The 12900-nt window shown below is 35.5% G+C and overlaps 1 protein-coding gene across 1 annotated transcript in view; it reads right to left on the bottom strand.

Moving 5' to 3' along the window:
* ERO1B (endoplasmic reticulum oxidoreductase 1 beta) overlaps positions 1-12900 on the bottom strand; it is a 58126-nt gene that overhangs the window by 35061 nt on the left and 10165 nt on the right. The window contains exons 3-5 of the mRNA XM_004432393.3: positions 8106-8189; positions 3537-3578; positions 1871-1953 (exon numbers count right to left, since the gene is read on the bottom strand). Of these exons, the coding sequence (XP_004432450.3) occupies positions 1871-1953; positions 3537-3578; positions 8106-8189 (209 nt within the window). The remainder of the gene's footprint in view (positions 1-1870; positions 1954-3536; positions 3579-8105; positions 8190-12900) is intronic.

The raw sequence follows: 12900 nt of genomic DNA, 5'->3' as shown, positions 1-12900 counted from the left end.
TTTGTCCTTGATCTCTGTACTCCAGCCACACTCGCCTTCTTGTGGTTCCTCAAATAGTCTAGGCATGCTCCTGCCTCAGGGCCGTTTTACTAACAATTATAAATTATACAAGCCTGGAATAATCATCTCCCAGGCAGCCATATTATGACTCATGCCCTCATGAGCATTTTGCTCAAACGTCCTATTATCACTTTGCCTTTCTCTGACCAGCCAATTTAAACCAGTGTAAGCCCCCTCACTCCTAGCCCTCTCTATTGCTCTTCCCTGCATTATTTTTCTCCCTGGCACTCATCTTCATTTTACTCACTTCGCATATACTTTACTCGTTTATTGCATATCTCCTCCAACTAGGATTAAGATGCACATGGGCAGGAATTTGTTTGTCATGTACACTATTACATTACTAGTACCCTAGAACAGTGCTTGGCAAATACTCATTCATTTGCTGAATGAGTAAGAAACTCAAATGTCCCATAAACAGATGAAAAAATGCTCAAACTCACTAGTAATCAATAAAATATAAATTAAACAAAAATGAGATACTATTTCACACTCATAAAACATTATCAACTTTTGGCAAGGACGTGGAGAATCAAAAAAGTTCTCAGCACTGGAGGCAGTATATATCCACACAAGTACTCTGGAAAGCCATTAGGCAATATCAAGAACAGTTGCAAGAGAGCAATCTGAAGATTCAGCAGTTTTACTTCTTGTGTACACCAAAAAAAACATTATCAAGGATGCTCGAGGTGGTATAATTTGTAGAAGTAAAAAATTTGAAACAACCTAAATGTCCACCAGTAGAGGAATATTTAAATAAAATATGGTATATTTCTATGATGAAAACCATTAATCAGTTACAAGAATGAGATAAATCTCTATGTTTTAACATGGATAGATCTAGAAAGCAAAATGTTCAGTGTAAAAAGAAAACGCAGAATGTTAAGTACAGTAATATATCATTTACGTAAAGGAAAAATAAAATCACATACACAAAACTATATATATACATATATGTAATAAAAACAAAAAACATGGATTGGACATACAGCAAATTCATGATAGAAGATACCTCTAAGAAATAAGGGAAGAAAACAGGATTAGGGAATAGAATATAGGGGATTGTAAATTTATCTTTGATATTTCTCTTTTCTTAAAAACATAGTAGAAAATGTTAACATTTATTCATTAGGAGTGGAGGATATACGAGTCTTTATTATATTATCTTTTCTATTTTCCTATACTAAAATTTTTCTTCAATAAATAAGATAATAAATAAGACTGCTAACTTTACTAAGTCTTTAACAAGTATAGTACATAAATACAAAACTAAACAAACAGCGAAATTTTTAAAATTTCAGTAATATTCCATTCCCCACTCCCAACTATAGATATGTTCCCTCATTTTATGCTGTATAATCTGAGACCACTTGTTTTATCTTGGCCTTAAAAAGCAGGTTTAAACTAGCGCAAATAAGGAAAAGTCAACAGTTATGTTAACAGTAACTTTTATCATTCAAAATGTAACATATAGATTGAATTACTATTTATAAAAGACTTGGCAGTTCAAGTTCCTTTTCTCATAGTAATCAGGAAGAATGGATCCGTAAGCCCTGCTAGTTGAGCAATCTTCTAAATTTTTACTTTTTAATAGAGTCACTATTGATGATACATTCTAGAAATATAAAGAACAAATCAGAAGAGGAAGCAAAGCTATATGGAACTTAGGATAAAGAATAACTTCTTCCTTTTAAAAATTAGTTGAAACTTTAACTTTTTATCAAAATCACAAAAAAAAACCCAGAAGATTTCTGATATAAATAAACTAAATAAGAGAATATTTTCTTAATACTACTAAAATAAAACTTGCCTTAAAGTGCTGTTAATTGCTCCCAATTTATTAGCTTGCTCACAGTCTTCTAATTCTTTGGTATTGTTTGCCACTTTCAAGTACTGAAAGGAAGTTCATAATAAGTAAGTTTAGTAATTATTATCTTTCTCTATTCCAGGTTCCACAGGCAAAATAGTCAGTCTGTCAATGATAATACACACTAAATATAGATACATCCTATTATCAAAATCGCTAACATATGTAAGAAATACAAATGAAAATGAGTCACAAATTTCCATCAACTAAATAAGTAAAGACATTCAAAATATAACAATTAGCATTGGAATGTTGGTGATGACGTAAACTGAGAAAATCCTCTTGGGAAATAATTTGACAATATTTATCTAGATCTGTAAAAACACATCAACTCTTGAACCAGCAGTCCCACAACTGAAACCACATCCAGAGCAACATTTAAAAACAAAAACAAAAAAGAGGTACCAAGCACTTTAGAAAGTTATTTGGTACTATCTCATAATGTTGAGATGGGCATACCCTATATGGCTCAGCAATCTTACTTCTAAATACAGACCTGGAGAAACTCTTACATGGGTGCACAATGAGACAAAGGACAAAGATGCTACTGCATCATTGTTTGTAACACCAAAAACTGAAAACAATTGAAACGTTCATCAACAGAGGAATGGCTACCCATGACATAGTCATACAATTGAATACTATGCAGCGGTGAAAACAAAATCTACATATATCAACAGAGACAAAATTTCAAAAGCATAATACTGAGTAAAAATTAAAACTGAAAAAATGTTTTTAACCTGAAGAAATACAAAAATATACTATTACTTTAAATGTTTTAAAATTTCATATTAAAATATTTGTATATTACTTGTGGAATAAAAGTATAAAATAGAAAGTATCACAGAAGGATACCCATCAACTTCAGAAAAGTGGCTAGCTCTGGGAAGGGAGGAAATAGAATGGGATTGAGAAGGAGTCCAGAAGGATTTTAACTGTCTTTACACTGTTTATTTATTTATTTTAGATCTGAAAGAAAAATAAATGAAAGAGAGTGAGTACAAACAAAAGACCACACAGGGCAGAGAACACAAAAAGAAAATGAAGAGAGGATCCGTAAGGAAGCAGAGAGAGAGGGTGTCATGATCTTTATTACGTATGTACAACAGTAAAGAACAAGAAGTAAACTGTTACTTAAGAACATATGAATGGCAAAGTAAATGATGGCATGCTCATAAAAGGAAAAGGGTAATCTTTAATAAAGGAATATTTTAATGCCATTTACAAGTACTATGCTCAAAATACCTTGGTAAGTGTTTACTCTATACAATAGAATCCTGAATATGACAAGTTGAGTAGTTAAAATAGAAGACTAAAAATACATGCATGATAAAACAACTGTTGTGTGGGCCACCTGACACCGTAGTTACACTTTATAGTTCTTCTAGAGGTTCTGAAAACAGAACTGAAGTATTTCAAAAGAGGCTATATAATCTAATTGCAAGAATATACACCCTCTGTTTCTACAACAATTAGGGATTTGGGATTCTGAGGCAAAATGTGTCCATTTCCAACTAACCACATTATGGTTCTCTTCGGCAACCACTGTCAACAGTAAATGATAAGATTCACTATGTAAAGCAGAAATATTCAAAGAAGAGTGACTCACCTTATTAGAACTCCCAGCTTTAATTCCAACTGGAATTTTACTCTTAAAAGAACAATAACAAAAATTTTAAAAATGATGATTTTTTTTTTGGGATTTCTTCACAAATTAGTAATGCTATTGCTCTAATACAAAGACTATTTTATTCTATGAGGAGAAAATATACATTCATTCAAATTCTGTTTCCATACTATCTTCTGAGGTAAAAGGTAATGAGTTTTACCAATTTACAGACTTGTAAATCATAGTATAGATAACCGAATGTCATATACAAAATCAGAGCATCAAAATCAGCTCTAAATTAAACTCTCAATGCAGTATTTAAGTTTATATAATTTTTAGGTTAAAAAAAAACTCACTAAATCACTTTTTTCATGACCTTTCTTACCACAGAAACAGAAGTTTTTAAAAATTTCAAAATTACTTGAAATATGTTATGCTCAATTTTAATTTCTACTCTAAGTTAACATTTAAAGTTTGGGCAATTTTGGATCAATACTAGAAGGCAGGGGTAAGTTCTTTGACCCATATGCTTAACCTAGAGTTAAATCTAGGGTTTACCAATGGAAGAACTACATGTAGTTCCAACTTTCTTTTCTACAAAGCCAATTATTAGCTTTAGGCTTTAATAAACAAATCTATGAATTATTACAACTGGTTATCAAGCACAATTTTACACAAAAATCAAATCTGAAAGCAGACAATCACAGGCTGATCTTCTGATCAACCCAGGGGACTAATTTCCTATGCCTATCAAATTAATAGCAAATTACCTATTAAAAAATTTTCAGGTTTCATAGATAAATTTTAACCAAATATTCAGAATAAATATTTTCCTTCAGGCTGAAGAATGTAAATAATAATAATGATGATAAGAGATTTTTTCCTTATCAATAAAAAGATCATAGAGATAGAAATGTCAGTTGCTGTCCGTATTTTATCATTTCAATGTCTTGAGTACCTCTAACAGAGGGCAGGAGAAAACTATAAAACGCGAGTCAAATCTAGCAATCAGTTATAAGATCCTGAACTTAAAATATGGAATAAATGCTAACTAAAAGCACCCTCTGACTACTCTATGTCCTCTAACTGGTATAGCGTAATATGCTAAAGTCAAAATCGTCAGCAGGTTTATAAAAGGTTTGATGTTAAATGCAGTAACTTCACTTAAGCAAATCTTAATACAGGTCATTTAGAAATATTGGGGTAAGCACCACAGATGATCATCATGAATAACATACAAATCACAAAAAAGAATTATTAAAAGTAATGATAAATGTAAAGCTAGTAACTAAAATCAAGCATGAAATAAACCTGGTTGTTGCCACTAACACAATCTGAAGCAGTCTGCTGGAAAATTACAAAATTAAGAGACCCTCACGATTAAATTAGACTTCAAATTATAGAATGCAGATTGTAACTCTGTATCATGACAAGTTTGGGTTCAAAGTGACATGCTTACTGAATTTTCCCCCAAAGAGAGAGAAATACGAATATCTTCCCATTACTTAAAAGAACCAACATGAAGGGATAATTTTTATCTCTGGAGAGAAAGGGAAGGGAATGGGACTGGGAAAAGAATAAACAGGAATTTTTGAATGCATATAAATATTCTGTTTATGTTGGGGATTCATATACAAATAAACACTTTCATTTATTCTTATTAGAAATTTAAGACTGAAGAAGATAATCCACTGTAGACAATAAATAACTCATTATTTCAATATGAAAACAATTTAGAAATACACACTGTGCAAAGCCAAATAACTCCTACAACTCAGCAATAAAAAGGGAACTCAATTTAAAAATGGGCAAAGGATTTGAATGGACCCTTTTCCAAAGAAGATATACAAATGGCCAATAAGAACCTGAAAAGATGCTTAACATTATTGGCCATGAGGGAAATGCAAATCAAAACGAGATACCATTCACAACGATGCTTAAAATGAAAAAGACAGACAATAACAAGTGTTGACAAGTATGTAGAGAAATTAGAAAATACATTGCTGGTGGGAATGTAAAATGGTGCAGCCACATTGAAAACAGTTTGGCAGTTCCTCAAATAGTTAAACAAAGTTACTATATGATCCAGCAATTCTACTCCAAGGTATATACTCAAAAGAATTGAAAACATGCCCACACAAAAACTTGGACCTGAATGTTCACACTTATTTATAGTAGCCAAAAAGTGGAAACAACCCAAATGTCCATCAACTGATAAATAAACAAGATGAGGTATGTCCATACAATGGAATTATTGGGCAATAGGAACGAAGTACTGATATATGCTACAACATGGATGAATCTTGAAAACATTATGCTAAGCAAAAGAAGCCAGTCACAAAATACAATATCTTGTATGCTTTTATTTACATGAAGTGTCCCTAATAGGCAAATCCATAGAGACAGAGAGTGGATTAGTGGTTTCTGGCGGGAGGAGGGAGGAGGAAACCTGGAGTGACTGTGCATGGGCAGGGGTTTCTTTTTCGGGTGATGAAAATGTTTTACAATTAGATAGTGGTGGTGGTTGCACAATTCTGTGATTATACTAAAAACCACTGAATTGTACACTTTAGAAAGAGTGAATTTTATGGTATGTGAAATATGTCTCAATAAAGCTGTTATAAAAAACAATGATAGTAATAAAATATTAAAATAATAATTCAAGCTCATACTTACATGAACATACAATTAGATAAATAAAGAAAAAAATCTCTTGCATACAATAGAATGCCAACTAATAAATGCAGAAGAAATGGAATCAGAAAATCACTATTTGGCAAATATCACATAAATAATTAATTCAGGCAAAAGTCATCAATGGATGCTAAAACTATTAAGTAAAATGGGATATTTTCATAGTCTCAAAGATTTTTCCTACTTTACAGTGAAATCTGTAATCTTCTTTTTGAAAAAGAAATCTGACGGGGCCGGCCCAGTGGCGCAAGCGGTTAAGTGCGCGTGCTCTGCTGTGGCAGCCCAGGGTTCGCCAGTTCGGATCCTGGGCGCACACCGATTGGCAAGCCATGCTGTGGCGGCATCCCATATAAAGTGGAGGAAGAAGGGCACGGATGTTAGCCCAGGGCCAGTCTTCCTCAGCAAAAAAAGAGGATCGGCAGATGTTAGCACAAGGCTGATCTTCCTCACAAAAAAAAAAGAAATCTGACAAACACCACTTTAACCAAGTGATCAAGATGACATCACGTGCCACCCACTATGACACGCTGAAAAGAATACAACATCGCTTCTACAGTACACCTGCCAAAACTGCATGACCTAATCTTAGGTCATTAGGAAACATCAGAAAAACCCAAAATGAGGATATTCTACAAAATAACTGGTGGGAAGGAAGGGAGGGAGAAAAAAGAAAAAAAGTCAAGATAACAAAAGACAAGGAAATATTGAGGGACTATTCCAGATTAAAAGTCTAAAGAGACATGACACCCAAATGCAATGTACGATTCTGGTTCAGAAACTTTTTTTTTTTTTGGCTATAAAAAGCACATTATTAAGTTAGCTGGCAATATGTGATTAAGGTCTATAGATTAGACATTAGTATTATAATTAATGTTAATTTCCTGATTTTGTTAATTACACTGTGGTTAGCTAAGAGAATGATCTTGTTTTTAAGGAAATACACACTGAAGTATCAGGGATAAAGGATCATCATGTTGGTAACTTATACCTATATGGTTTAGAAAACAATAATATTAATAAATATATGCATATAGAGAGAATAATAAAGCAAACATGCTAAACATTAACATTTAAGGAATCTTGATAAAAAGTATATGGGAATTGTTTGTACTATTCTTGCAACTTTTCTGTATATCTGAAATTATTTCAAACTAAAAAGTTAAAAAACATATTTTATTCCTAAAGGAAAATGAAGATAATTTTTTTTTAACTTTTCCTTTAGGAAGGACACGGCTTCAGATGATTTTTTCCTATTTTCAAGAACAACAAACTAACTGGTTAGGTAAGAAAAGCAAAAGTAAAATGAAAATATAACGTAACTAATCACTGTTGAAGAAGAATATAATTAATTATGCTGGACATCAAAAAACAAAGTCTAAAATGTAGCCTTCCCTTACCAACAAGTATAGCCTTTTTTTAAAATTCTAACAAGACCAAGTAAAGACCTAATTCTAAACCTGAAATTTCCCCACTTTATGCACTAATTTCTAGTCTAAATTTGAAATTTAAGGTCCAGTAGCATTTTTTTTGCCTATGAAACAAGATGCAGATTCAATAAAGCATGCAATAAGAGTTAGTCAACTATAGATCCAATCCTAGAACAGGCCTCTGATTTTCCATCCATTTTAGTATCAAACTATACTTCCACATCCAATCACCAATACCACTGGATATGAGAGTTCTTCAAACCCATTTTGGTGACAAGTATAGAATAAATCTTCAATAATCTAGTTAAAAAGGAGAGAGCTGAGAGCATACAAATTTGATGACAAATCCAAATCCATCGATATTAGCCTGAAATACAGAGTTCACGCTTATCTACAAGTCCAAGAGAAAACAATTTTTTCCCTATTATTTTTTTTTAATTTATTTTACCTCTGGACAGGGCTCCACATGACAGTCTTTTATTGAACAATGGCCATCTTCTGCCCAGAAAGGACATGGTCGCTTCAGATTAACCTTGAGAGAAAGAATGAATGAACATTAGTAAATGTGTATCGCAATTCTGCAATGCTCTCTAAGTGTCACTGTGCTGGGCACCAGTGACATGGTGGTGAATAAGAAGGAAAAGCTTCCTATTCTGTGGCACCTATATTGTTCAGAATTTAAAATGACTGCAGTTTTTCAGACACCCTGATGTAATATTAATTTTTAAAAATAAATGACTGCTATTAGTTCTCTGACACTTCAAAAAAAGAATGAAGTCCAAGTACAGTGCTCATCAAAAGAGCCTGGAAAAGCATGTTAGGACTATGTTAGTGTCTTTCAGCCCCTTACTGCCACTTCACTGACCAGGGTTCTGTCACGCACCCATTCACTTCACAAATGTGTACTGAGCACCCACTATGTATCAGGCACCATGTAGGATCTAGGGGAAAAAGGCAGAAAAAGCACTTTCCCCCCTGGAACATAGAGTCTACTGGAGAGAACAGACATTAGATATTTATATGTTTATTTAATTACAAATTGTGGTAAGCGCTACAAAGGAAAATCCAGAGTTCTGTGACACAAAATAATGGGGCTGGAGGAAGGAGGCCTCTGAGGAGGTAATATTTTTAGGATGGGTGAAAGTTGGAGGAAGCATGCGTTTGGATAAGGTGATAGAGCTTGGACAGTTCTGGGAAATGGAAAACACCAATTTAGCTAACTTTCTGTGGGGAGGGGGAGGGGGAGGTGGCTGGGAATGAGGGTAGAGATAGGCAAGGGACGGATCACATAGGACATTGTAGCCATTGTAAAAACTGTGGATTTTCATATTCTAAACACAATGGGAAGACAGGAATTCAATAGGACTTCCACATAGATTGCCCAAGCCAAAAATCAAAGTGTTATTCTTGTTTCTTCCCTTCTCTATCCCTTTCAAATAATTCATTATCCACTTCTCATCACCTCCACAGTCATCACTTATTTCTTGCCTAGACTATCCAAGTCTCCCTGCTTCTACCACCATCTACTCTCCACAGTAGCCATAATTATCTCTTTGAAACACAATTCGGATCACATCAATCCCTGCTCTAAACCTTCCTGTGACTTCCCATCACCTTTAGGGTAAATCCAAACTCTGCAGCAAGCTCTGCAAGGCCCTTCATCACCTGACCTCTTGCCCACCTCTCTGACCTCATCTCCTACGACACTCCTCCAGCCACACTGGCCTTCTTGCTGGGACACACCAAGCCCCCTTCTGTCTCAGGGCCTTTACAGTGGCTGTTCTCTTTGCCTGTACTGTTGCTCCTCCAGATCTTTTTTTTTTAAAGATTTTATTTTATTTTTTCCCCCCAAAGCCCCCAGTAGACAGTTGTATGTCATAGCTGCACATCCTTCTAGTTGCCGTATGGGGGACTCGGCCTCAGGATGGACGGAGAAGTGGTGCCTCGATGCGCACCCGGGATCCGAACCCGGGCCACCAGCATCGCAGCGCGCGCACTTAACCACCAAGCCACAGGGCCGGCCCCTTCTCCAGATCTTTTTATGGCTCACTCCCTTCACCTCCTTCAGGACTCTCTCAAATGTCACCTCAGCAGAGAGAGCTTCCCTGACCAGAATCTCTAAAGTAGTGCTCAATATGCAGCCTCCACACACTGTTATATATTCTTTCATAGCACTTATCATAAGCCAATTATTATTTACTCTCTACATCTCCTGCTGTAAGGACCAGGATTTTTCCTTGTTCTTGGTTTTATCCTCAGTGCCTAGAACACATAATAGACACCTCAATAATTACGTGTTAGAAGTAAATACCTACATTACAGAGGAAGAGGCAAAAATAGGTAGAGACTGGCAACACGAGGAGAGAGTAGTCAACTCTGTGGAGTGGTCAGGGAAGGCCCCTTTCGGTAACATGGGTACGACTAGAAGTTTCCTAGAGAAAGAGATTTCTAGGCATTGGGATCAGGATGTTTAAAGACAAGCATAAAACAGTATGGCACATTTGGGAACTGCAGGTTCCCCTGAACTCCTGGCTTGTCTATCTAACTGTCTCCCCGACATCTCCACTGTGCTCTTCCCTCCAGTAATTCTTGCCATCTCCGTAAACAGCAACTCCATTATTCTAGTTCTGCAGGCAAAACCTGGATATCATCCTTGACTCTTCTCTTTCTCACTCCACATACAATACCTATGAAAATCAGGTCAGTTCAAAATCCAAGTCCTTATAATGGCCAAGAATGCCTTACATGTTCTGGTTCCCCTGCTCTCTGCCTCTTGTTCACTGGCCTCCTAGTTCCTCAAACACATGAGGCACGCTGTGGTCTCAGGGCCTTTGCTCTTGCTGTTCCCTCTGCCTAGAATGCTCTTTCTCCAAATATCCACGTAGCTTGCTTTCTCACTCCCTTTAGGTCTTCCTCAAATGCCACCTTCTCAGTTTGTTGTTTTAAGTCGCTCCATTTTAGGCTAATTTGTTATGCAGAAATATATAACAAATATACAGTGCAAGGAGTGGACTGTGGTAGACACTGAAACACACTGCTCAGATCACCCTTCAGGAATAAAGGTCTTATTACTCCAGCTGCTGGAAATGCTGCAGGCAGCCAACCTCAGCTGCAGAGAGCCACTTTGCCCAAGGTCACACCACCCCTTCCTATGATGGCCTTCATTCAATGACTGGTATAGGGATAAAAAGGCCTAGACCTCTCTCTCAAGTGGGGACAGCTCTGGAGGGTCATCCCATCTTAAGAAGTCCCCAAAGGGTCACCTGAGGTTTCCCCTGAGGCTGCATCATAGCTTTACATCTCTCTTTGCCCAGTCCTGATTTTCTCCCTTCCTTTTCCTTCCCTAAGTTGTTGGTTCCAAGAACAGTCCCCAGTAAACCTCTTACACACTAATCACTGTCTCTGAGTCTGCTTCCCAGGGAACTTAAGTTGTGACAACTTGTCCAGCTCCAGAAAAAAAACTACTGGTATTTTTACTAGGATCATATTAAATTTATGTATTAACATGGGAGGATTAACATCTTTATGCTACAAAATACATCTGTCCATTTGTTTTAGCCTACTTGCATGTCCTTCGGGAGTGTTTTAAAGCTTTCTTCTTTTAGGTTTTGCACATTTCTTGATACATTTATTCCTACATATTTTATCTTTTTCCATTGCTAATGTAAATGAGGATTTCTTTTACATTACGTCTTCTAACTTGTTCTTATTTGTAATCATGAAGATACTGATTTTTGTTTAAGTTTATAGCCTATCAATGCATTTTTTATTGTTCATTTTCTTATTTCTTTTGAGTTTTCTAGGTATACTTCTGTCATTTATAAATATAATTTTACATATTCTTTTAAAATTTTTATATCTTTAGTTGTTTTTTCTTATTTGAAAATATACTGACTAATACCTCCAACACTGAAGGAGATAGTAGGTACCTTTGTCTTAGTTCCTGACCTAAATGAGAATTCCTCTAGTGTTTCCCCATAAGAAAGTTGCTGGCAATGCTAATGCTAGGATTGAAATTATGTTAAGGAAGTATCCATCATTCTTAATTTATTGAATTTTTTAAAAATCAGGAAAGTGTGTTGAATTTTGTTGAAGACCTAAAAGCTTCATCTTTGCATTCTTGGAATAAAATCCACGTGGTCGTGATATATTTTTTTGTAACATGCTGAATACTTAGGCATCATCGTTGATTTCACTTCTACCCTCACACCTTACATTCACTCCACCAGAAACGCTTGTTGGTGTTACCTTTTATACATGAAATTTAATTCGATCATTTTTCTCCTCTTCCAACTCTACTACCCTCTTCCAAACCCACATCATCTTTCATCTGGACTACTGCAATAGCCTCCTAAATGGTTTCTCTATTTCCTGTCTCACCTTTACAGTCTATTTTGTACACATCCCTCCAATAGCTTCTTATCATACTTAGAATAAAATCCAACATCTTTGTGGTTAACAAGCTCTCTAATTTTTTTTGTCTAGCCCCTAGCTGCCTCTCCAACTCTCCTTCTCATTCACTTGCTCCAGCTATACCAATATTATTATTATTCCTCACAGTATAAACACTCTAAACCTTTACACCTGCAGTCAAGAGCTTTATACCTGCAGTTCTATTCCCGTTCCCTGGAACGTTCTTTCCCCAGAACTTGTCACGGCTTACTCTTTCACAAAGATAGGTCTTTGCTCCAATGGCACAGCATAAGTACCCTCCTTTCCTGACCAACTTCTTTAAAATAGGATTACCTACCTTCCTCACCCAAATTACTATCTCCTACTTTGCTTTATTTTTCTCCATATCATTTATTTTATAACCGTATGAAATTATATTTTATCGTTTACTTGTTTACTGTTTGTCTCCCTAATCAGAATAAAAGCTTTATGAGGTCAGAGTCTTTGTCTTATTCACTGCTGTATCCACAGCACTTAGAATACAGCCTGCTACAAAGTAATCATTCAATAAATATTTGGTGAATAAAGACACAGAATGGACGGTACAAGAGAGAAATTATAAATACCAGCTATAGCAGTCAACTGACCAGTTGAGGCGATAGACTGTTGCTTCTACCTATATTTCCTTGCTTGCTGAATCATAACTATGTATGTGTATGTTTAAAATTAACCTCTTCTCTTAGCTTTCCTTTTCAGCCACTATTGTATGTAGAGTATACTGGTGGTGGCTAAAGTTCCTTTTTGTTTAATTCATAGGTTGACAGAACTAGAAGGGGTGTATATATCACCCA

Source organism: Ceratotherium simum, chromosome 6 (assembly GCF_057802395.1).
Source record: "Ceratotherium simum simum isolate JZ-2026a chromosome 6, ASM5780239v1, whole genome shotgun sequence".
Lineage (NCBI taxonomy): Eukaryota > Metazoa > Chordata > Mammalia > Perissodactyla > Rhinocerotidae > Ceratotherium > Ceratotherium simum.
Note: the sequence above shows the minus strand (reverse complement) of the source record. Positions and strands in the feature narration are given on the sequence as shown.